This window comes from Neolamprologus multifasciatus, chromosome 7 (genome assembly GCF_963576455.1).
Source record: "Neolamprologus multifasciatus chromosome 7, fNeoMul1.2, whole genome shotgun sequence".
Classification (NCBI taxonomy): domain Eukaryota; kingdom Metazoa; phylum Chordata; class Actinopteri; order Cichliformes; family Cichlidae; genus Neolamprologus; species Neolamprologus multifasciatus.
In genome coordinates, this window is record NC_140445.1 from 58,210,958 (window position 1) to 58,235,746 (window position 24,789).

At 37.6% G+C, this 24,789-nt stretch overlaps 1 protein-coding gene across 14 annotated transcripts in view; it reads right to left on the bottom strand.

The window, feature by feature from the left end:
* shank3a (SH3 and multiple ankyrin repeat domains 3a) overlaps positions 1-23,912 on the bottom strand; it is a 213,741-nt gene extending 189,829 nt beyond the window's left edge. For 6 of the 14 annotated variants that reach the window (XR_014875360.1, XR_014875361.1, XM_085168495.1 and 3 more), the window contains exon 1: positions 23,119-23,909. Coding sequence is in view for 1 of the 14 variants with exons in the window: in XM_085168500.1 (XP_085024626.1) it covers positions 23,119-23,121 (3 nt within the window). In the remaining 13 variants the exon portion in view is untranslated. Of the gene's footprint in view, positions 1-14,231; positions 14,360-23,118 lie in introns of all 14 variants that reach the window. The other 8 variants (XM_085168496.1, XM_085168501.1, XM_085168499.1 and 5 more) reach the window with 6 other exon arrangements.
* Between the last annotated feature and the right edge of the window lie 877 nt (positions 23,913-24,789).

The following is a 24,789-nucleotide window of genomic DNA, read 5'->3' on the forward strand; positions in this document are numbered from 1 at the left end:
GCACAAAATTCTGTCACAAGGCATAAGGCCAGTTTTTCACACTACAAAGGATGACTAAAATGTTGCGATGTTAGCTCCAAATCAAGAAAATCAGCACATGAAAATGGAGTTAGAGATAAGTCAGTATGCTTTGGTATGCATGACCATAAGCCCAGTTCAGCTACCTTTTTTAAAAAAAGGCCACACTTTCATCTTTTTTTATTGATGTTTAGATGTTCCTATATTAGCTTTAACATATGATGTCCTATATTAGACATTCAATATTTTGGGGAAAACTTAGAATTGAAAGAACAACAGCTTTTGAAGCTTTTGCAGTGATAAGTCACATAAGTAAAGTGAAAAATATACAGTTTGTGTTTTTTTGTTCAATAAATAATCCAAGAGACCTTCCTGTGAGGACACATTTTTGTTTCACAGAGGTTTGTATTATTTCTTTGACTTTCAAGCTTCATTTTGACTCACTATTTTTCTTTGGTTTCTTTAATATTGTTTCTTTTTTTAACCACTGATGAATATGGGAAACAATGGTTTGTTTGTTTTTTTAAAAAAAGACTGTTTTACATTAACTAGTCTAACTTATTTTTTCTACTTTTGGGGTTGGATGACAACTATTGATTCTGGCATCAAAGGGAGCAACAGAAGGATTGAGAGATCACACATGGCAAAAATCTGTTGACCGAAAATTTATTTGTGAAAGGAAAAATTAATTCCCTCATATGGACATATGGAAGTGGGTGACATTAAAATACATTTTTAAAAAGGACAGCCTGAGAGACAGCAAAGAAGCTCTCATCATAGCAACAAATACAGAAACTCTAAGAACCAGCAACATGAAGGCTGGACACTCTCTGCAGCAGCACACAGGACACAAGGTCCTCCATGAATACAGGTCCTATTCTCTATGTAAATTTGTTCGTGACACAATCCAGCACATAACTGCTGGGTGTAACGCGCAAACACTGACAGCATATGCTGAGAGGTATAACCAAGTTGTTGAGATAGTGTATAGGAACATCTGTGCTGAGAGTAGGTTACAAATCCCTAAGTCCCAATGGAACACATCGCTGAAATGGCTTGAGAGACAGCACAGGATCCTGTGGGACTTTAGGTTCCAGACACACAAGCAGCTGCTCAGTAACCAACCAGACGTAGTGGTGGCTTACAAGGAGCAAAGGTGCGATAAATGTTAAAATGATATGAACATCCATCCATTCATTCATTAATTTTCTGAGCATTTTATCCAACTTAGCATGACATCCACATTTAAAGCCACCAGATAACCTAATAAGCACTGTCTTTGGAAAACCACAGTACCTGAAGAAAGCCGACACAGGCATATGTGCAACATGAAAACTCCACACAGATCCCGGTCGACCAAGAGGTACAAACGGGGGACCTTCTCTTAGGCAGCAACGCTAACCACTATACCACCATGTAGAAAACAAAAACAGTATTATCATTAGTGGTGTCAGACTTTTGCATCTCATTTTAAATGCTATCTTCATTAGACAGCATACAATGAGAGAAGGGGGTGCATGCAAAAAAAGTCCTGGAAGCTAGACGTCAAATCATCCTCACTGAAGTCACGCGTTGCACGTGGGGGTGACACTGGGGCAATCAAAGCTACCTTTCCATTTGTGTTTATGAAACATGCAGGCCAATAACACAATAACCTGCAGTTAATTAATCAAACTAAAACCCTTGAGGTAGATGGCTTGAAGCAAATTACATGACTTTCCCTCAGCTCTTAATTGGTTTGAAAGTGGTAGCTAAAGCATGCACTGCACAAACAGCACACAAGGATGAAGATAAAGTTTCAATTTTCACAGAGAAAGTGCAATATGGACATACCAATCACCTAAGCCTGAAATTAAATAACTGACGTTATTAAAATTATAGCCAAGAATTAAAGAAGAAAGTAATTAGGCCACGGTACAGTGATTTTATTTTCACTACAGCTTACATGTGTGATGTCAGAGATCTGTAAATTATTAAGGATAGTAACCAGGGGAATGATGGTCCTTTATTAACATATCTTTGGCTGTGACTGGATCCAACTTCTTGTGATCATTTCTGCGCTGACACAAATAACATGCGTCTTTGTGGAAAGACTTCCTAGGTTTTTATGTAACTCAGCAGATGCATTAGTCAGTGCATCTAACAACCCTTTTTGCACTGTTCCTCTCTGCTTCAGTTGCGACCCATCCCGATCACTGTGACTAATGGAAAGAGGAGGGGAAATGGTAGATCATAACAGCCACACATTATTACAACAGTTCCTAGATATGGCTGCTTGTTGCAAAAAGTCTTAGCCACATGACTAGAGTAAATGAACCAGATTTTGTGACATCTGTGAATTTAGCAATGATTTGCATGACTGCATTCTGTTATTGCAGCTGCTGCTGGAAACAAATGAAGCTACACTGAATCTCATAAAGCATTCAAACTCTTTCACTTTTGAATGTTATATTTTATAGATTAACATTAAAATAGGCAAAAATGCCACTTTTAGAAAAGCGGGCTTTTAGTATATAGATCCTTTAATTCAGTCATTTACAAAAGGCTTTATTTATTTACCTATTACAATTTTGAGTCTTCTTAGGTATGTCTGTACATTTGAATAGGTATGTCCACACCTGGATTTGAGCAGTTTGTTCCAATCTTAACTAGTTTCATCGGATTTGGTGAAAAGTGACTGTGAGCTGAGATATGGCTAGCCACCTATAGGCAATCAGAGACTGTTTTCATGGCTGTATACTTCATCATGGTAAAAGGTGACCCAGTCAAAAGCGGTTATCACTCTTAAGCTTGTTTTTTTCCAGTATTTTCATGTTAACCTGAATTCATCTTTTCCCCAGAGCTGGTGAGTATTCCTGTATGTAGGAAGCATGAGTCCATTGAAGGCTACACGCTGAAACACATTATTCAAGTAATAAAGTTGTTCTTCATACTGCAAGTGTTGCTGGACCTTCAGTCTCTTTAGATGCTGGCTCTTCTTCATGCACCTTGGAAGTAGGCAAAATTGGAATATAAACCACTACTCCATATCCTCAGTAAGATGATCATGCACAGAGCATGAAGTTGCCATTCACAGCAAGGAGAAAGATTCATCTTTCTTAAACATGTCCATACACTTCAGAAAAGAGTCCCTATTTGGAGGAGCCAATCTCTTAAACTTGCAAATGAAAAGATTTGCCTCAACTCCCTAGGCCAGTGGCATTAACGCAGCTTGGATTTCAATAATGGTGATTTGATTTTAAAGTCAGATTTTAATGATACAGAAACATAATCAGGAGCTGATAGCACAAAGGTTTAAAGCTGCAGTGGCACGTTAGGTGTCCTCTCTCTCAAAGACAGAGGTGAAAGGGATATGTTTCAGGGAACGTATTTAAATGTGCATAGTGTAACTTTTTTCATGTAAAAATGCCAGAACAGCTCCCTCAATTCTCATGGTTACCTCTAAATAGCTTGTAGAGTCCGTTTTTTGTGAAGGACTCCAAAGGATGTGACACGATGTGACATGCCTGCAGCGGTTCTCTGTTTTCTGCCTTGCTTCACTTCAGAAACCCCAAATATTTATCAATCGTCAATAGCAAAAAAGGATCCACGTTTACTCATGTGGATTAGCAAACAAAATGAGGTGATTCTCAGGGAGTTATATGGGAGCCTTTTTGAGAGGCCATTTGGAGTTTGTCAAAGATCACAATGTTTCTTTTTCATCAGATTCTTGCAATTTTACCAGGTATGAGTCTGGATCTTAAACAAAGGATCTTAAAATCGATGGATTCTCTTCATAATTTGTTGATTGCCTCTTCAGCTTTTGACAATTTTCTTTTTTCTTTTTGTATAAGACAGCATATCCATTTTATTCACTTCATTAAAGTTTATATGGGAACACTGAATTGGTGTTACACTTCAGCACAATGTCCTCTGCTGCTGGCTCATACTCATCCTTTGTTTGCTCAAAGGATTATAAAGATTACAAAGACTCTAAAGTTGTTTGATCAATATGTTACGTCCAAGCTATTTTATAAAACACGTAAACACCAATGTTGTTCATTTTTCCATGAGCTGTACTAGTAAATGTTAAAAAATTGCTTTGACATGTAATGGCTAGAAGATAAGCCTGGTCTCAAATTTGATTTTATTGATTATGTTTTCACCCTGTCATATTTCTTTTTGTTCTTTCAGCTACACCCTTTAGTGGTCGCTAAGTGGATCATCTGCCTCCAGCTCACCCTATCTCTAGTGTCCTCCTTTGTCACATCCACCCTGATAAAATCAGCTGATGAAACAGCTGATTTTGGTTCGTGAGCGGGAGGAGGAAAATGATGAAGAGGTACAGTTTTTGGGGAGTAGAGATATGGACGTTACTTTGATTGCACAAAAGGATAAGAGAGTGATGGAAGGGGCAAACTGCATCCAAGACAGAAATAACTGGATTACACTGCTAATAGACATTTGCAAGCATGCTAACACAAAGCTAGCCAAGAACCCAGAGTGATTTTAAAGTTAAGTGTATGCCAACCCCCAGCTCAGCGGCCACAGCCTGAACAACAGGTAACAAAAGCAGTGACAGGCAGTCAGGCAGCAGCCTCTGTCTCCATCTGTTCATGTTTCTAAAGCAGAGTCACCGTGGTGATCACTTTAAAGACTGTGTGCTGGTTTTCAACGTTGCTTTGTGTTGTTGGCTTTGTGTACATACGTAAACACTAAACAAAAGATTGTATGTGTGTCCTCATTTTGAGGATTTGCGGTGATGTGTGGAGCTCTAGCCTCATCTTTATGAGGCTACAGTCACATAATTACCAGTTAACAGTAACATAATTACTGTTAACTGGTAATTATGTGACAATGGGTTTTGGTTTATTTTACGGAGTAATGAGAAAAAAATTTAACAAGCAGTGTAACACGTCACTTTCTCTGGCAAGTAATTAAGTAACTTACTGCATTTTATAAAAAGTAAGATGTTATGTATAATACATTACTTGAGAAATGACCCCAACACTGAAGAAGAGGGCCATAATTCTCCAAGGACATCATTATTCCAATATGTATTCACCTAGAAAATCTTTTCTCTATGCTAAAAAGACACCCTCTTAAACAGACATAAAACATACAACACTATGCATATGAATATATGTCAATCTTTCCACATGAATACAAGTTACCTTTCGTCCTGTGTGGCTTACTCAAGAGCTAAACTTTTCACAGTGATGCAGCTTTTCTGTGAGAGTTTGTAGAAAAAAACTGGGATACTCTTTTCCCTCAGAACACCCATCCCCACCCCCACATCTTTCTTTTCTTTTGCTTATCCCCTCCCTACACCCAAACTCGTCTGTTGTCGATGTGTCGTGACTGTCTGCCAAGCGCAGTAATTACAGTACAGCAGTAGGAGCTGAGCAATGGGGAGAGAAGCAGCATATCAAACATGACTGCACAGGGCATTGGGTGTAAAAGCTCATTCTCAGAACTACAGGCTGCGAATCTACCGAGAACCAGACCACAGCTATTACTGTCTTCATATCTCCCTATGTATTTAGAGTTAATTTTTAATACCAATGAACATCTAAAAATATTTTTAACATAATGTAGGCCGTACATAATTTGCTACCAGGGCACTTACGCACAGTAATAAAAAGACAAACACTGTGAGTCACCTAGTAACTCCCAATCCTTGCATTCCCACTTTGTCTCGAAATGCTGAGATCTCACCTACTGACACACAAACACACACATACACTTGCTTATAAATTGCCTATTACACTGCATTGACAGTCTTGGCAGTTGGCCCAGGTCATTGGATAGTTTATGATGTTGGGAATAATAAGTGTGGGTAAAAATAACTTCATCATCAAATACACATGAGTGAAGATACTTTCTCACAGTGTTTCCTGTGGATTTAAAGTGTAGCATGGGGGCAATGTGAACTGGTAGTCTAGGAAAGGGGAGGCTGGCTGGTGTATCAAATAAAATCGGATAATAGTGTTTGATGGCAGCAATAAGAGTACTAAACGTTGGCTAATAAAAGTAAATACTTGGCATGGATATCCTTAAGTTTCAATTGCACAAAGGACAGGTGAAAATAAAAAAATAACACAGGAGTACCAAAAACTGCAACCCAGGTAGGTTCATTTTCAAAGTAAGTACAAACCTGTCTAAATTATATTATTAAGGGCGTGGCCAGTTTGAGAGTCAGGTGAGTTACAACTAGTCTGTCTGCTGCTCATTACTTGAGTTAATTAGACTCACTGGATGCAATTATCTGACACATAATATAACTGCTTTTTCAGTGAGCAAATTTATAGTGTTTCATTTACATGCAGTAATTAGCATGCATAACCATCTATACATTGCACTCACAGTAACCAGGCTAATAAGCATCAGCTAATACCTTGGCACTCCACCCTGTTGTCGTCATTTTGATACTTATTGATTAAAAGAACAAACATGGCAGCAATCAAAATGTCACTAGAGGCAGTACCCATAAAGTAAATGACTGACATCACAGAGACTATAACCATCCTCTATTTACAGTATGGATACTTAATATTGAACTAGTAAGTCACTTATTCATGTATTTTTATAAACTTGTAACATAATCTGACATTTTTATTATACAATATGTGATGATGTTTGCAATATAACAAAATATAGAAGCAATAACTTTCTCTTAGTTACAAATTCATTAGAATTCAGCATTAAAAGTATGATGAACTGCAGCAACCGAAGAAGACTTTTTATTTGTCTTTTAATTTCTCCTTTGTTGCAACCAAATAAAGGCCCAGTACATGCAAAGCAATGGCAGCGTCTCTCTGTCTCTCCTTTTAAGTGCAGAGAGTCTTGGCTAGCTACCAGCTACACGTCCAGTCAAATTAAAGACACTTAGGTTAAAACCAGCGGTTTCTCTGGCGCAGTTAGAATCATGAACTTGGAAAAATAATGTGTGTGCAACTTTTTCTTTTACTGTTTACAATTCAAATGTTTTTAAGTAAAAGGGTTTTGAGTACTTCACTCCTGCTCTGAGCATTCTGAAAAATATTTGGCGCTAAATATATGAAGAGACAAGCTGTTACACAGTATGTAGTTACTTTTAATCATTATTTCATGTTTGCATAATTTAGTCAACCGAAATAAGCAATAAGCATAAATATATACCAAGAGCTGTAAGACTATCAGCTAAGCAAAGATCAGTCTGTATATGATGGATCTTTTTTGCATGTTTGGAGAAGATTGACGTTTTTTGCGGCCTGTCAAAACTCACTCTTGTAAAGTGCAGAACACTTTTGAATGTTCAGTTCTCTCTTTGACTGTCAGAGCCCTCTCTCTGTGCATCTGTGCTGCTGAGTGCTGCAGCTGTCCCTGCCCCTCTCATACAGGCTCCAGGAAAGATACATCTTTTCTGGATCGGAAACAGAGAAATGTATCATAGACAAATTACTTAATCTCTTACTGCAAATTAGAAACAGAGCTGGTGAGATATAACGTGCAAGATTTATGTAGCAATAAAAAATAGGAAATCTATTTTTTGGGTTTCTCTGGTGCCATAACCAGAACTGATAATGTTTGAGCTTATCATCACTCTGGTCTTAAAGATGTAACACCCCTCAAGGCCGTTCATTAAGCTGAGTGGTTAGAGTACATAAAACATGTGCACAAATACCCTGTGCAGAGAGTCTCTGGTTCAATTCCAGGGTGTCCAGACCATTTTCTGATAGCCATTGCCCTGTTTTCATCCATTTGTAGATCAAATAAAGTATTAAAATGTCACATTAAAAAAAATCAAAATAAAAAACATGTGTTGGCTGCATGTTACTCAAATTCTAATTGATAGCTCACGTTTGGCATTTCCCTGAGGAGGCAAAATGCCCTGAAACTGAAAAACACAACTCTACAGGGGGAAGCCTGATCAATAGCTGCTCGAGAGGGGTTGGAGATGAAGTGTTCATTTCTCTAAAGCTACAATAATGACCTAATACCTCCACTTGTGAGTCCACAGAGCTCTCTGTGATTTTGTGTATGTATCTGTGTGTGTTTTATATACACGTGTATCGCTGCCCATGAGTGTAACTGTATGTGTGTGAGTACGTTTGTGCATTTGCCTGAATGTGAAATTCAGCCTAACGGCCAGCTGAGAAAAATTATTCCCTTCTTTCCCATGGGCAGTGAATTTAGAGCAGTTGCATTCAATGCTTTTCTTCCTGCTTCAAAAACCTACCACTAGGAACAGAAAGAAAAAATACTGAAAGGTATTGTAGATTAAAAGCGTAAGAAAAAACACCTCACTGCACAGCTTAAACAAGGGCTGCATTAAGGCACCAACCTCGCTGTGTAGCACCCTACCAATGAATCAGATGTTTACCACATAAATCACTGAGCGTCTTCAGGGGTAGTATAATGAGGTCAGCAGTGTGCTTTTATGTATAACACACCCAACAGCTGTTTGCTGCCACAAATCCTCACATACATAGCTATAATTTTAAATGGCATCAATTTTAAAAATGTAACACTTTAGAACATTTATATTCATGTACTCAAGAAGTATATTCCAGTAAGTTAAACATATTTGTTATCAGTTACACAGAGATGAAAGAAAACCGGTCAATGATATTTTCAGAGTTGGGTTCATTTGTCAACTTGTCTCGACTAACTAAAAACAGCACATTTTTAACCAGGAAGTGAAACTCTTAAAAAACATAGCAAGTTTTTTGATGGAGGGGAAATCCTTGAAACTTGGCATTTAATTATAATTTCATGAAATTAGCATATCATACCAACTGTCAAACCAGTGAGATGTGTAAGCACAAAAAGGGAAATAAGGGGGATGAATGTCATTTAAATACGTCACAAATCACAGCTTTAAACCAAACTCCTAAAATGATTATGGATAATTACTGGCGCACCCGCTGCACTGCAGCTGAATGCTTTCTCTAACATCTGTCTCCGCTAAGAGAATAAAGACAGATCCAAACATCCATTTTTTCATGCTTATCTAATTCAGGGTAATGGGGTTATCACAGGGATGTAGACACCCACTCATACTTTCACCTATCCGGTCGTTAAGTGATGACGTGACAAATCCTACCTCCGGGCCTAAAGTAGTCTGTGTTTAATATGGCTTTTGTGTTGTTAACATGTTTAATGTCTTATATTTTCTTCTATTTAATCTCAAAAAGCTCCAAAAACAGTCAGTGATCACTGTTGACCTCCCTCGGCTTTTATTACCGCTAATCATTTATAAGCTCAGTTTTTAAAACCTTAGGATGTAACTAACCTCGTATTGTGGATGGATTATCTCAGTTGTTCTCCTGGCTGAAGTTTGGTCCTTTTACAGCATCCTGCCATGCGATTACATTTGTTCCTGACCACCGAGAACACTCACGTTAACTTTTATCGAGTGGAAAAAAAGTTAGCTTGTTTATATTATGCTAACATAGCTGTGTCGCTAGTGGTCACGTAGCACATCATTATATACCAGCTAGACAAACTTCAGTAACCCTACAAACGTCACTGCTGTTTAGTTTTCTGTCTTCATTTATGTTGGAAGTGATAACAGAGCTGTACGTTTTAATTTGTTTCCAAAACCCCACAGTTAGGACATGCTATATTGTATTTAGATAGAAGATTAAACGGAATTTATGACATTTAAATTCCGTTTTCATGGATGCCTGGATGTTAAACTCAATTGTTACACCTGGTAGAGCAGAACGCTGATCATTTTATTAAAGATGAAAGACTTTAGACAGTTTTTCAACTCTCAGTAATGCCATAGTGATCGTTTGATATATGGACCTGCAGCGGAGTTTAGGCCCAGACACAGCTAGTGACGTCAGACTTAACGACCGGATGGCCACTCACAACTGAAGTGCAGCGGCCCGGGTTTGAATCTGACCAGCATTCCTTTGCTGCTTGTCTTCCCCTCTGTCTCTTGCCATTGCATTATATTTAGATTTTAGTATCTTCTTTTTTTGGAAAACCCCCCCAAAACAAAACATTTTTGTATTTTCTGTTGAAACAAATTCCTTCTTTAATGTCAGGCTTTAGCTTTTAAAGTTTTCTGTTCTGTAATATTGTATTTTTTATTGAACTAAGTTTTTTTTAATGTTTTAACAGAGTAATTTCAACTTCTGAAATTAAAAAAGCATTTGTAATTCTAATTCAAATTAACAGAACTCACTTTTTAAGCTCTCGCTGACAGAATTCCTCTATGGAAATGACCACAGTCACCTTTCTTGCATAAGTGATGCAACAGCCTTCATATTAAATCTAGTTATTTTTACTGTCACAGTGCCGCCCAGTCAAGGTTTTGGCCATTGGGATGTGAAAGGTGTGGGTTGAAGGGTCTTGTCCTTAAATTGACCTCACCTCACTCTCGCACAACTCTGGGGGTGCGAGAGTGAGGTTTTACACACGTAGATACGGAGTGGTTCGGCGACCGTGACAGCACTTTCTTATATAGTAGTCTGTCAATTTGACTGACAGCATTGTAAAACTTAACTTATTATAATGCGATATATTATTTCAAATATAACCTTCATAAACAACTCGATTACAATAACTAATATACTGAACAGAGTATGAGTTTATGACCAGGAGTTAGGGCACTTTTCTCATGTCAATACCACATCAAGCACTTTTCTTCCCTACAATAGAGGCAACAAAAATACCATAGCCTATCCGCTAGGAAGGGCAAAGATGAACTACATGGACTTAAAGCGTATGCTTTGGTTAATTAAAAGGGACTGTTACAAATGGAGGAGTCAATCATTTACATTTTTGCCCTGGAAAAACAATTTCTGATGTCCAATTTAATTTTTACCTGAATGCTCAACTCATACTTTGCTAGCAAGTTTTGAAATGAGAGAACACGTCTCCCAGGAAAGTGATCAGAAGTCAGTCCAATTTTCTGAACGTGGGACTTTCCAATCGTGTAAACACTTGCTTCATCAGAACGAATTTCTGTAGCATGCATTCCTTCTGTATGAGAGTGGAGCTCCGTTCCTCTATAACCTGTAGTGGTCACTTCAAAACCAGGCAGCCTTGTAAACTGTAATGTAAATAATATGGAGAATCTTTCTTAGGTAATAATATGCAAAAAAACGGCTTTGAAAATCTGTCGCAAGTTCCTTGGTAACTTCATATGAGGAAGAAAATGACACAGATACCCATCTATTTTTCCATCCATTTTCATAACCACTTATCTAACTTGAGGTCATGGGTAAGGGCAAGGGGCAGGGTACAGTGGACAAGTCACAGGGCTAACACGAAGACTGAGCCAACCACACACACACATTTCCATCTACACATTTGCTCCCAATATATTTTAGCTGCCTAAGGATGTTACATTATAAATAAGCACTGACAGAGAGACTCTGGGTAACAAATTCACAACGCCATGATGATGAAAATGATCATTCTCTTGGTCAAGTCTAACCCGATGGCTTAGATACTGCAAACTCTCCCACTGAAGCTGCTGTTTGGTCTCTGGGCTATGGCAAGAGGCAAATGTTCAAGTGGCTACAACTTAATAATGGTAATAATATTGGTAATAATCTCACACTGTAGCTTTTAAACACAGGAAACCTCAACCCCATATATTCATTTATTTCTTTGTATTGTTCAATTATTTTTATTAGTCCTTTATTTATCCAGGTAAAAAATCTCATTGAGATTAAAATCTCATTTCCAAGAGAGACCTGGCATCATGGCAACAAAAGTCACATACCACATAGGTGTATAACATTTAAAACAAATACAATATTAAATTCCATTTGGGTTAACAACATCGCAAAATTTTAGGAAACTGGGTTTAGGTTAAGCTAGTTAATGCCTAAACCTGCTACCACTAATACAAAAGGCTGCTGATTCACACAAGCTTCAACCTCAAGGCTATAGGAAATACCCATTACACCAACCAAAGACTACAGTCACAAAACTGTTAAATTTAGAGAGTGCTGAAGTAATTCAGTGTTCAAAGGAATTTAAAACTGGTCTTGTGTGTAGCCGTTAGCGAGTATGTGTGCCTCCAGCTTGCTAGAAGCTTTTGAAGTTTCTTTTCTGCCAGACACAGAGTGTTGCAACAGCTTTCCCTTTGGCACAGGGAGACAAACAACACAGGCGTATCTCTTCCACACAAAAATTACAGTACGTTACATGCTTCACTCAAATTCACACATACATGTGAACCACATTAAATCCATGCACAGCTCCCATAGGTTGTTTTTTTTTTTTTTTTTTTTGCTCCCATAGGTCTAAGGGAGAAACTAATTAGTTGGAATAATTCAGTGGAGTATCTCAATGGATCTCTCTCTGTAGTGTCAATGCCTTTTGCCAATGCTAATTACTCACTGCTCTCCTAAACTTGAGGGAACACTTGCTGTGTGGGTGCGTAAATATTTGTGTGAGTAGGTGCACGGGGCCATTTAATAAACACACCTTTATTGTATTTCTATTGTAACTTTAAATTCATTACTTCATGGCCCTTTTCAATTAATCATAAAGGGCACCTGAATTGAGCTCTGCGAATCTCATTATTCAAAGTAATCAGTCCCAAAATGGCCCAGCCGAATGCAGCAGTATATTGATTGATTAAGACCTGCTCTTTACTGAAACTATAACAATATGCAGTGCAAAAATCTTGAGCCTCTCGTCTATCTTTATATTTTGATAAGAAAATTGGAATATTTATTGAAATGTGCAAACAATCATGGGATTGAAACTCACTGTTGGATCTCTCTCCCGGCCTCCTTTGTGCAGATTGACAATGCTTTGTCAGTTGTCATTCACATCGCTCTGTAAGACCTGGTGCCACTTATTTTGAGAAGGATTCTTGTGTAATGTGTCATATCTTTTCTCCTTTTCCCCCTTTCTTAAGAATGCCTTCTTCTTTCCACTGAGACCAGTTCTGTTTAGGGTTCAGTAAAGAGTAGCTGGATCAACTGAAGCACCAGATGAATCTCTTGCATACTCTGTCAGGTCTTCGCTGGATTTCTTTCTACTTCTTATTTTTTCCTACATGACTTTCAGAGACTGTTCATCTACAATAGATTCTTTCTTCAGTTGTTTTCTTTTGTTCTCCATCTCCCAAGAAAAAAACTCTTAACCTGTTAAGCCCAAGGGGCGAAGGTTATGGTTCCAAGGGCTGCACCACCAGGTCTGTTGTTTAAATGCAAACATCTATGGTATACACAGAAATGTCAGAATATCAGCTAAAAACTTACAAAACCATTTCTATGACCACCAAACACGGCAAAAGCAACAAACAATTAAAGAGCGGGTAAAAGATTCCGCAAAAAGAGGCACAGAAAGTGCGGATTCCTTTGTTCACCCGATAGCATGTACAGGCTCCAACCAAAACTCACTGAACCAGCTGCAAAAGAACAACAAAATTAGGCTTTAAGTTTGAAAACCATAAGCATAAATTCTATCTTACCTTTGCTGCCTTGCTTCCAAAAAATCAAAAAGGTAAAACTGCATTTCCTGCAGAGCTACATCTCCCAGTGTGCTTCAAGAGCACTTTCTATAAATGACCATTTTTTGCTCTACTTGCTTGTTAAGGCAAAGACGCAGTACACACCAGCCAATCGTTGTGTACAGTGTGGCTGTCTGCTATTCAGTACCTCAGAAATTTCAACTTTCACAGACGGTACCAATTTATGCCAAATTGCAAGAAACATTGGAAAAAATTATCATTTTTCAGCATGACAATAATAACACACAGTAGTAATGCAGTAAAAGGATACATGGACATAAAAACACACAGTGGAACACTCTACCAGCCATAAACTGGTTTCTCCGTAGCCTGGACCTCAACATTACTGAAGCACTCTGGAATCATATTAAGAGTACAGAACAAAAAGCAGCCAACATCGAAAGAAGAGCTTTGAATGTCCTTCAAGAATTCTGGAGAATTATTCCAAAGACAAGTTAAAGAAACTACACGAAAACTTCAAAAGAGTTCAGGCTGCTCATACCAAGTACTGAGTTTCAAGCACTTTAGAATAGTTTTTAACTTATAGGCTCCATTTTCATGTAGGCTTGCACATATTTCAATAAATTACTGCAACTATTTCCACTTTTCCATTCTAAAGAAATGAGGGTTGGCTCAAGACTTTTAAACTTATATAACTTTGTATTTTAATTCCCTATGTATGTATACAAAGTGGTACAGTACAGCGTATGAGTATAACAATGAGACCAACAACAACAAAAAAATCTTGCTCAACACTAACTTGCATTTTATATGCAAGGGTAATCCCAGTTTCAGGTGACAGGCTTTGTATAAACATTTTATTCATTAAAATCATCCCAAAACTTTGGAAATCTTGGGGAAACAGTGACATGAGGCACCTGAAAAAAACTGTAAAAACAAACAAACATCTTTTTAATAAAAAGCTGACTAAGTTTGCCCATTAAAAAAAACATAAATTACTTTATGATGATAAGATTCACTTTGGTAGAGAACATTAATGAATTTAGTGTCAGTATTAGGTGTGTTGTCCAGAAAAGACAAATAGAGGATAGACCGCTATTACTTCATGGCCTCTATATAATTTGCTATACACCCTAGTAATTCCTTTACATAACACATCAATCAAACAATACTGTATGCTGCTGTAATCCTCACAGCCCCTTTGGGACAACAGAGGCCTCCAATGACACTCATATACACTGACTAAGTGTTGAGGCATTTGTTAATCTTGTAAGCATCCTTTCACTGATCTCTCATTAATTCAGCCCAGAGGGTGACAGAGAGGGTGGGGGGATAAAGAAAGGGAGAGGGCAATGCATGCATTTGAAATTGAGTCAATTAACTGCCGGTGGAAAGGCAGCTCTTCCTCTCTTTTAGAAATATGCTAATGCAAATCATGTTAATCTCTTCTCTCCTGTTGGAACAATTTACAAGGTACTGGCTTTATATCTGCATTTTCTAATTATTATTTTGTGTGTGTCCATTTGACTGTGACCTCTTTGTCTAACTGCATACATAAACATCTATACTTAAAAGTGGAAACCATAGGGCCCAAACTTGGAACCCACTGGTTATTGTCTGATGACTAAAGCACTGTTTTCATGAGACTAGTAGTACCAGTGGACTTTGTATGAGTTACAAATTGCACTAAAACTCCTCACTTCCAACTTTTCTTTAGCAAAGGCATTTTTTGTATTTTTGATTTTAAACCAAGCAATCAATGCAGCTGCCTTCAGTTGCCTTTAGTTTTGTCCTCAGTTGCTGAAAAGCATGCTCTATCAAGTTGAGAACAGGTCACTGACTTTGCCAATGAAAAATATCCCACTTCTTTACCTTGAAAAACTCTTTGGCTGCTTTAGCAGATTGCTTTGCTCATTATCCATTTGCACTGTGAAACACTTTCTACAGCCTTATACACTTCCAGATTTCCTCCTTCTACTTCTGTCATGTCATAACATTACCTCCCTCATGTTTGATAGAGAATGTTGTTGTTTTTTGGATCATGAGCCGTTTCTCTCCTCCATACATTTCTCTACTTATCATTCTGGTCCAAGTTCACCTTGATTTTTCTTTAAAACGGTGCCCATTTCTTTTTTTTACTGGCAAAGTGTATTCTGATCTTGCTCTTCTTGAGTCTAACCAGTAGTTTTCAATACTTGAAATTGCAGTGAAATGCTAGAAAAGGTTGTAATACTTAAATTAATTAAGCAATTTTGTTTAGAAAACCCCTTGAATTAAAGCTTAAAGTTTGTAAATCAATCACATATCCACTGTGATGGTGCACAGAGGCAAAGATACAAACATTGTGTCTTTGTTCAATAAATGATTGACCTTATTGAGATTGATATACGGGGCTCTGCAAAAACATTCACAGCATCCCACAGTATTATCATGAAGATAATAACTGGGGCCAAATTATGTCTGATGTTTTACAATCACCCCAATGTACATCCAGAGTTACAAAGACTAAAGAAACCAAAGAAAAATTGTGTTGATTTATTTTTAAAGGGTTGCCACAATTTCATATTTTTTTTATTCCTTTAACTGAACTTTTAGGCATTTCAGACGTTTATACTGTGTGGAGATAACAGATAAAGTATTCATAGCATTAATTATGAAAGCATGGTCACTTTACTTTTAATAATTGTATATTGCATAAAACTGTGCAGGCAACAGGGTGCGAGGCTTGATCCGAATGCATCTCCAGGCCAGTCTGGCAAAGAGACCACTCAAATCAGAGCAGACAATGAGACAGATGGTGATTTTACACCAACATGGGGAAAGAAATAGCTCTTTAAAATCAAACCTCAGCAAATTACTTTGAAACCAGTTGGCCAGATACAAAAAGGAATAGTGACTCTGGGGAAGCAGTCACTGTGAAGCAGAGGTGCTGGAGAGATGATAAACCCGACAAGACGGAAAGCAGCCCTTCCATACCACTTTTAAGATGTCTGCATAATTATCATTTCATTTGCATGTTCTGGAAGACAGTGACTAATGTGAAAAGGCTGACAGACAAGGAACAGAGAGATGTGCAAACAAACAATTACACCCTGACTCTAAATGAGTATCACTTCAAAACAAATTGACGGTTAACTTAAAACATAAACATCTTCTAACAACTGAGGAAAAGCATGCAAAGGTCTACGTGTCATTGCCTGTAACAGGAATTTGCCCCACCAGCTGATGGCTGACACCTTAAATATGTAGTACTTTAGCTTTGATATAACGATGCCATGATCATCCTTTCCATATTGAAAAAATACTGGATTCAAATGATGTTTTATGCCCATTGCAAAAGACGGTGGTTTATAAAACAGATAAAATAGGGTATGAAATTTTCCAAGCATCTCTAAGAAAGACCACAATTTTTGAGTTCAACTGGACTTGTGCCCCATGAAGATCAAGTAAGTAATCAATGACTAATGAAGCTGCGCGGAGTGTTTGACATGCCCTCTGAGTTATGAGAGGTGTTGTTTTTCTTGAAGCCTTGAAGATAATCTAAAAAACAAGAAACTCAATTAACCATATGCGCTGAAAAACATTAATGTTTCAACCTCCAAAATATTCTCCACAAGCCATATGCAAATTCAGATTATATGTGTTTATACAAATCTGACTAAACTATCTTAGGTTAGGTAGCTTAAGGTAATTCTAGTGGTTTCTGTGACAATTAATATTTTCTGCATTATAGAACAGGAAAGTTACAAACTTATTTTCCTTGTTCAGAGAATTATATTGGTTGCTTAAAAGCATTTTACACCGGTCTTCAGACACTCACAGTGGCAGGGCTAATTAAACACTTTGAGGGCTAACTGAAAGAAGCACTCCAATCAAACTGAAGGTTTAATCTTCTTACTATAATCATCATAGCTTATGGATGTATATATATATGTGGCTGTATTTACTCCTCCATAATGGGTGGGCAAACCTTCCTCACACAATATAAATCCCAATTTTTTGGATTTCGTATACATTATAATGATTGTCCATGTCCTGCTGCTTTCATAGTTACATAGTTGCATATGAAGTATGTACATGGATAATGCCCTTGCATTTGGCGTGTCCGATTTGAAAAAAATGCAGCATCAGTTTTGTAAATTAAATGAGCAGGGGGAGGTATTGTTCCAGGTAACCCACAAAAACGATTTACTAAGGATTATTGTATATCACTGACTGAAAACAACACCAAATTTAATGTGTCATTTTTTTACCTCGATGGTAGTGAATCATCAGGAGTGTCCAATTATTTGGAATGAGAAGGGGGAGATGTTATCAGAACTAGTGCATAACTAGATGGCTCAAAGCTCTGAGTATGGTGCCAAGACTTTGGCTTTTACTTAATGCACTTTACTCTGTCTTTAGTTTACAGCAAGGCACCACATCTTTCTGCCCCACAATATTACCTGTATTTAGATCAAATGCAGCAGAACTGAACAAAACAAAAGGTGGAGTGTTGGGATGAAGCAGCAGAATCCCGATGATGTATCTAGGTTTGCAGGCAGCCAAGCTACTTTTCACACAGAGCACTGCAGTTTACAGTATTTCAGGCACAGTCTTTTCTAGGTAGTGTGCACAAACAAAATAAATTTACTGTAGTTTATTATTTTATTTCTTCCCCTTTTTTTAACTCTCTATCAGAGCTATTACACATCATATTGATGTCTGTCAAGCTACAGCAATTCTTGGGATGTGTCAGTGTATCACAGTGTCAGCATGTCACTGCATGTAATACTGACTTTGATATGTACTTACAGCATCACACATTCTGCAGAGAAATCGAGAGAAACACACACATTCATGCACGTGGCACAATAACAGTTTTTTCATTAACACAGGGAAAGCTAGAGATCTTACAGCGAGTATTGTTTTGAGTTCTTGTACGCATGATAGAGGCCATCTGTTAAACAAAGATTTCAGGTTTATATGGTTGAACAGTTTATGATAACACAGCTTTCCTCTGGATAAATCCTGTTCCCTCCAGAGTCCCAATCCTCAGGACCAGCAATTTCTAACAAAACAGCTAGCTCTTATATCAAAAACATATTGATTCTCCTTCAGTTACCTCACATTGATCTAAATTGCCACGCTGTTTCCAGAGAGGAACACATACATAAGTCCTGTGTTTACCTGTATTATTTTTGTAAGGATGTTGGTTGCTCACTTTGTCATCAGGTCTGCTTAGTTTTGTGCCGCTAATGTGCAGCCCTTGGCAAATTGTTGGTCATGACTGAGATTAACTGGCTGTATCTATAGATTTAAATGTAAAGACTACATTTTTAGTTTTTCATCTACAGGACTTTCTCATATTGGTGTATTTTTAAGATTGTGACATCATGCTAATTCACTCTACTTAATAAATCAGGCCCTTATTTATTGTTATTTCTAATTATTTTCAAATAATTTTTGGTTTTAAGTTTGTAAAATTGTCCGTGAGGCAGTTTTTTACAATACTGCTTTCCCCCAACTTGCATTGATTAACACAATTAACACACTGGTGTATTCGGGTACATTTATCACCCACCACCTCATTTTTATCATGTAATATCAAGTATCCTGTGAACAAGATTTTTTTTAATATCTTCTCTAGAGGATATTTATCAAGCATAAGACATTGAGTGGCTGTTACCTCAGAATTATTGCCCTTATGAATGTCTATTAAATATATGTATTTTGATATGAAATGTAATGTTAAAACTAAGCAATAGTAACTCACTTTTAACCTAGCAGAGTTATCTGCTTTATACAAATAATGCAGCAATGTCAGCTATAAAATAAACATTTATATTGTAAATTAATGGTACGCTTGTTTCTCTGTTTTGATGACTTTCTCTTTACATATTATAGTTAAAGATCATATTACAAGAACAATAACAATGCTGCCAAAGATTACATATATATATATATATATATATATACACACACATTAGGGGTGCAACAATACTCGTATTGATATTGAACAGTGCTTTTGGTTTGGTACGCATATGTATCGAACAATACAAATTTTTTTATTTATTTTATCAACTTTTCTTCTGACGATGCTGTCTGTGTTGAGCGCTAAGTGGATCTGCATTCGACTACTCCGCCTAGGCTGCACTGTCGAGTGCAGATCAACTGAGCGCAGCACAAGCTAGTAAGACAGAAGCTAAGCTAGTTGCAACATGGCAACTGCCTCAACCCAACCCGAAACTGAACCTCCCCCACCCTCATTCAGATCTGGCGTTTGGAACTATCTTGGTTTTCATGTGAAGTATGACCCTGATGGTAAGCGCGTCATGGACAAAAGTAAAACAGTATGTAGGATGTGCCACGCAATGCTCAATTGGTGGGAACCAGTGCATTAGCGCAGTTAGCTTGTTAACGTGTTGACGCCATCCAGCCCATGCCCATGATCCGCGGTAACTCGTTAACGGAGATTTGCCGCGTTATGGCGTTAATGTCATTTTAACGAGATTAACGCTGACAGCACTAGTGGGAACACAACGAATATGACTACACATTTATGCCAACATCATCCTAGTGCAAAGACAAGTGGAAGCAGACAAAAACAACAAGCACGCATGCTACAAACTTTACCCGAGTCATTTAGACAGCCGTTAGCACATGTTTATCCTTATGGGGACCTGATATGTTTAATATGCTGCTGAGAATATACCCCAGAAGTATATATATATATATATATATATATATATATATATATATATACACACACATAGGGAGAGAGAAAGAGAAAGAGAGAGAGAGATTTAAAATACAGTACCTCAGGCTTCAATCACTTAAGTGAATATTACTAATAAAATTCTTATTAATAATAAAAAATAAATGTATATTTATATTATATTTATATTAAAATTACAGCAGTCATATCTTTACCTTTCAAAAAATCTGCTTTGAATATCTAAGGCCATCCATTTGTCTACCCCCCACCCAGGAACGAAGATAAACACCTTTTACTCTTCATTCATCACTACTCCCATTCCGCCCAACAAAATAAAAACAATGCAAAACATAAGCAATATGAAACAGACTTTGTAAAAAACAAAATGAAGTCATCATAAATATTTAACAGGGACATGACAAAAATGCCTCAAATAAGAAAGAATCCTCAAGACAATTGTTGTCATCGTGTAGCCATTCATTTAAATAACAAAAAGAATGTTTAATATCACATCATTTATCTTTATATGCTTTCATTTCATCTTTCTTTGCGGGTGCAGGGATTTTTCTATTTTTTTTGCATTAAAAGCATACGCATATTATAAAAGTTTCATGTAGCTGTATTTTGTAAAAAACAGTTTTGTTCTTGTAGGGAGCTGCTGTATTGCGTTGCATTTTTAGGTTCTCAAAACTGCCCATTCTTTTGCCTAATCACTTATCCAACTTATAATGACTGGCAGCTGGAACACATCCCAGGTTTGATAATGCAAAATACAGGGCACACCCTGGACCAGGGCCAACAAAGAGAGACAAACAACCACAAATTCTCACACCCACTCCTACTGCCAATTTGGACTGTGACAGGAAAGTGGAGCAACCAGAGGAAAAACATGCAGGTTCAGGCACAAAACCATCACTGTGACACGCAGTCTTGGAATAATTTTACTTAAAGCAACATGTGGAATAAAACAGTCTCTCTCATGCCCCTTGTTATCTTCTACTTTTATTCTGCTCTTTTGTCTTTCTAGTTTCCCATTTCTTACCAGCTTCTAATTTTTGCTGTCTCTGTCTTCGTGTTTGCAGCTCTTCAGGCCGATTTTTTTCATGTACCTTGTTGAGCTTTTATTTTTGACCTTTTTTTTCCCCCTTTGCTGACTTTCCATCTGTGTCTCATTTCCCAGTGAGCTGTGCTGTATATGAATATCCAGTCTAGTTTTTCTGTTAGCCTCTTCTGAGTCATTACTTTTCAGAACTAACCCTGCCGTTTTATGTAATTCAATTAAATATATATATTTTCTTGTTATTCTACATTTTGGTCTCCAATTTAACTGCAAAACATAACATCCTCTGGCCCAATATTTTTCTGCTGTTTACTTTAGTCTTTTTCATTTATTCTCAGTTTCACTTAATTTCTTCCTGATAACTTTGTGACCTTTCTCAAAAACATGCAGAGACCTGATTTTCATTTGTCTTAAAATAAGTTATGAACAGTGTTGGGAAGTAACGGAATACATGTACCACCGTTACGTATTTAAAATACAAAATATGAGTAACTGTATTCCGTTACAGTTACCGTTTAAAAAGGTGGTATTTAGAATACAGTTACTTTGTTGAAATAAATGGATTACACGGCGGTACTTCCCTGTTTCATATTGTCGCGGGTCAGGACTGTTTGGGTTTTGTTTGACAGCTACGTTCTGTTGTTCCAGGCGGCAGCGTTACAGTTGCCATGGTTACAGGGTGACGCTCTCTCTCTGCGTGTTTCCTGGGTGAGAGAGGCCTTTTTGTTGTTGTTGTGCTAAGCTAATAGGCAGAATGCTACCGTATAGCTCTAAAGAATGTAGCATCATAGGCAGTGTAGTCCGTGCTGCAGGGAGAATGGACTGCCATACCCGTTATGTGTCTGTGACCGAGGGAGGGAGAAAAAGGAAAAGTACAAGCTGTCATCCAGCAAAAACGGGAGCTGGAAGCATGTAAATATAATAATAACCACTGCAGCCAAGAAGAGTGCCTGACGAGCCCAGTTGTAAGTAAGCTATTAAGACTCGACTGTACACCGTGTTCGTGTTTTCCTCCAAAAACAAAAAGCCTTTCAACGCCTCTCTCTGTCTCTTGCTAGCAAAGTTGACCCAGACAACAAAGTAAAGCTAGTTTTCAGCTACGAGCCCGACACAGAACCCACCGTATTAGCCAGAGGTCCCTTTACTACGGTTCGGAGCCGCGGACCTTCAGTAACAGTAATAAATCACAGCAATAGTACATTCACGTAGTTGTAAACAGCATGATAATATATTAAGTAATTCAAAGTATTCAGAATACGTTACTGTCATTGAGTAACGTAACGGAATACGTTACAGAATACATTTTGGGGCATGTATTCTGTATTCTGTAATGGAATACATTTTAAAAGTAACCTTCCCAACACTGGTTATGAACTATATTACTGCACTGATTTTCTAGCTAAGCAATTGCTTTTTAAAAAAATACTGTGATCTAAATAAAGAAGAGAAGTATAAAAGCTTTATGTTTTACAAGTGACACAGTAATCAGTTGAATGACCAGAGCTTGAATGACCACAACTGACCCGCGAGCCAGCATGGCCAACAGCCAACCAGTGATCAGCACTGCTTCCTACCCTGCTCCCCTCTTTGTGCACTTGTTTACGCATCATTTCAAACCTTACTGATGCAAAATAATTGGATTATGATCCAAACATTTCTCTTTCGTTGGCTCAAGTGGCTTTCATAACGCACAAGTTCTACTCTATTCTACTTTTCTGAAAACCTTAATTATTCATGTAACCTGTTTTTATGTAAAAATTATTCAGGACATGCCATGAATACCAGAATATTTCTGGGTTTAATGTCAGTGAAAGAGAGATATTTTACACTTAAAAGACAGGCACCAAACAGCACAGAGTAAAATGCACTGATGTAAGCATCTAATTACATAATCAAATATCAACAGCATCCTTCTTTAGTGACACATACCATAAACTGTGTTCAGTCCTGTTTTCTGAATGGATAGGCAAGGCACTCAGAGGTCCTCTCAGAGTTAATGAACAGAAAAACCGAAGCTGTCCATGTGTACCCCGTTCACTGTGGAATTCAGGATCTGGAGGCAGACCTACAACTGTGTAGCAGTGGTAATAGGATCACAGTTGTCCATCTGGCCTCATCCCAAGACACGCGACAGGCTCTAAATAACTCACAGCTAATTCTGTTGTTTTCTGATTCTGTCCTCACTCTGTCACAACCCACTACCCATCAACGTTAAGGAACAGCAAACAATTCTGATCACTTTATAAGGCTGTTTTTTGTCTTTTCCAATAAATACATTAAAACTTTCTAGTTCTTACTTATTCCACACTCTTTATTGCTGTTCATCAAGATTTAGAGATTTTCCTAAAAACTGTTGCATGACCAAAGAGCCGTGTGGTATGTGGTATGGCAAAACTAGTTCTCCACCTTTGGCAGGGTCTGGTTAGAATGTCCTTGCAGTGAATCATAAGAGCAGAAAAAAGATTTCAGTGGGGCATTGAGTATTTGTTTCACTGGAAAATGGATGTTCTCATCTGACCAATACAGAAGTCCACAACAAAGCTTTGCAAAACTCAACATTTTGACATTTCCTAAGAATTAGGACTTAATTGTGGCAGATAAAAGTTATTTACAATGCATCTTAGTCCTTAATAGCGCTCTTAACACTTAATGCGTAATAAAGCATGTTTGATACATGTGTTTTTTGAGTTTTTGAGATTTGTACATTATCAGTGTGATTTCGTTTCTCACTGAAAACCATAATCAAAGGGCACAACGCATTTTTAAGCAATAAATTGAAAAATGTATTACAAGACAAAACCAAACAATGCTGGATGTTGCAAATATGATGCTAATAGTTAAATGTGTAAATAAATTTTTGACAGTTCAAAATACACCATTAAAGAAAACAGACTTGTATGGCAATTATTTCATGATTAATACTTTAAAAGGTTATGGTGGAAAACTGAAGCATATGAGTTTAAGGAGAGAAAGTCAAAGTTTTGAGAGAGTTATGAGAGTGCACGGGAACGATGCCGACATTTTTCTCTATCCAGGTGAGGACATGCAGTTCACATAATCCTGTTAATTCTTCCTTTAAAGCCGCAAAAGATCCAATCACCAAAGTGACATGCTTGAAGATGTGTTAATGCAACATCAACTCAAGCACTAAATAAGATATTCCACCGTATAGGTTAAGTGGCATGGTTTTTAATTTGAGGATGACTTCTTGACTTTGTGAACTGTTCAGGCAGCCTAACATCTTATCTTGAACCTACTGCTGACTAGTATATATGAACTCACCACCAAAAAGTGCACATGTCAACATCTGATGTTAACACTGATAACATCTGCAAAAATGCAGATGTACTACTTGCCACAATCCCAAAGTACAAACTCAACTTCATATTTTGCCTGTGACTCACACAGCATTGAACAGGTGATATAGTTTTCACATCCACAAGTGCATTAAAGTCTGTTTGGGGCTGAGGAATGTAAACTTTGCAATCAAACAGTGAGAGTGAGGGTGAGGGTGCATGTAGACCTCTGGATTTCAATGACTACTAGACTACGGTGCTCTCAGCTCTCCTCAACTCTCCAGAGTATCATCAGAGTCTATCT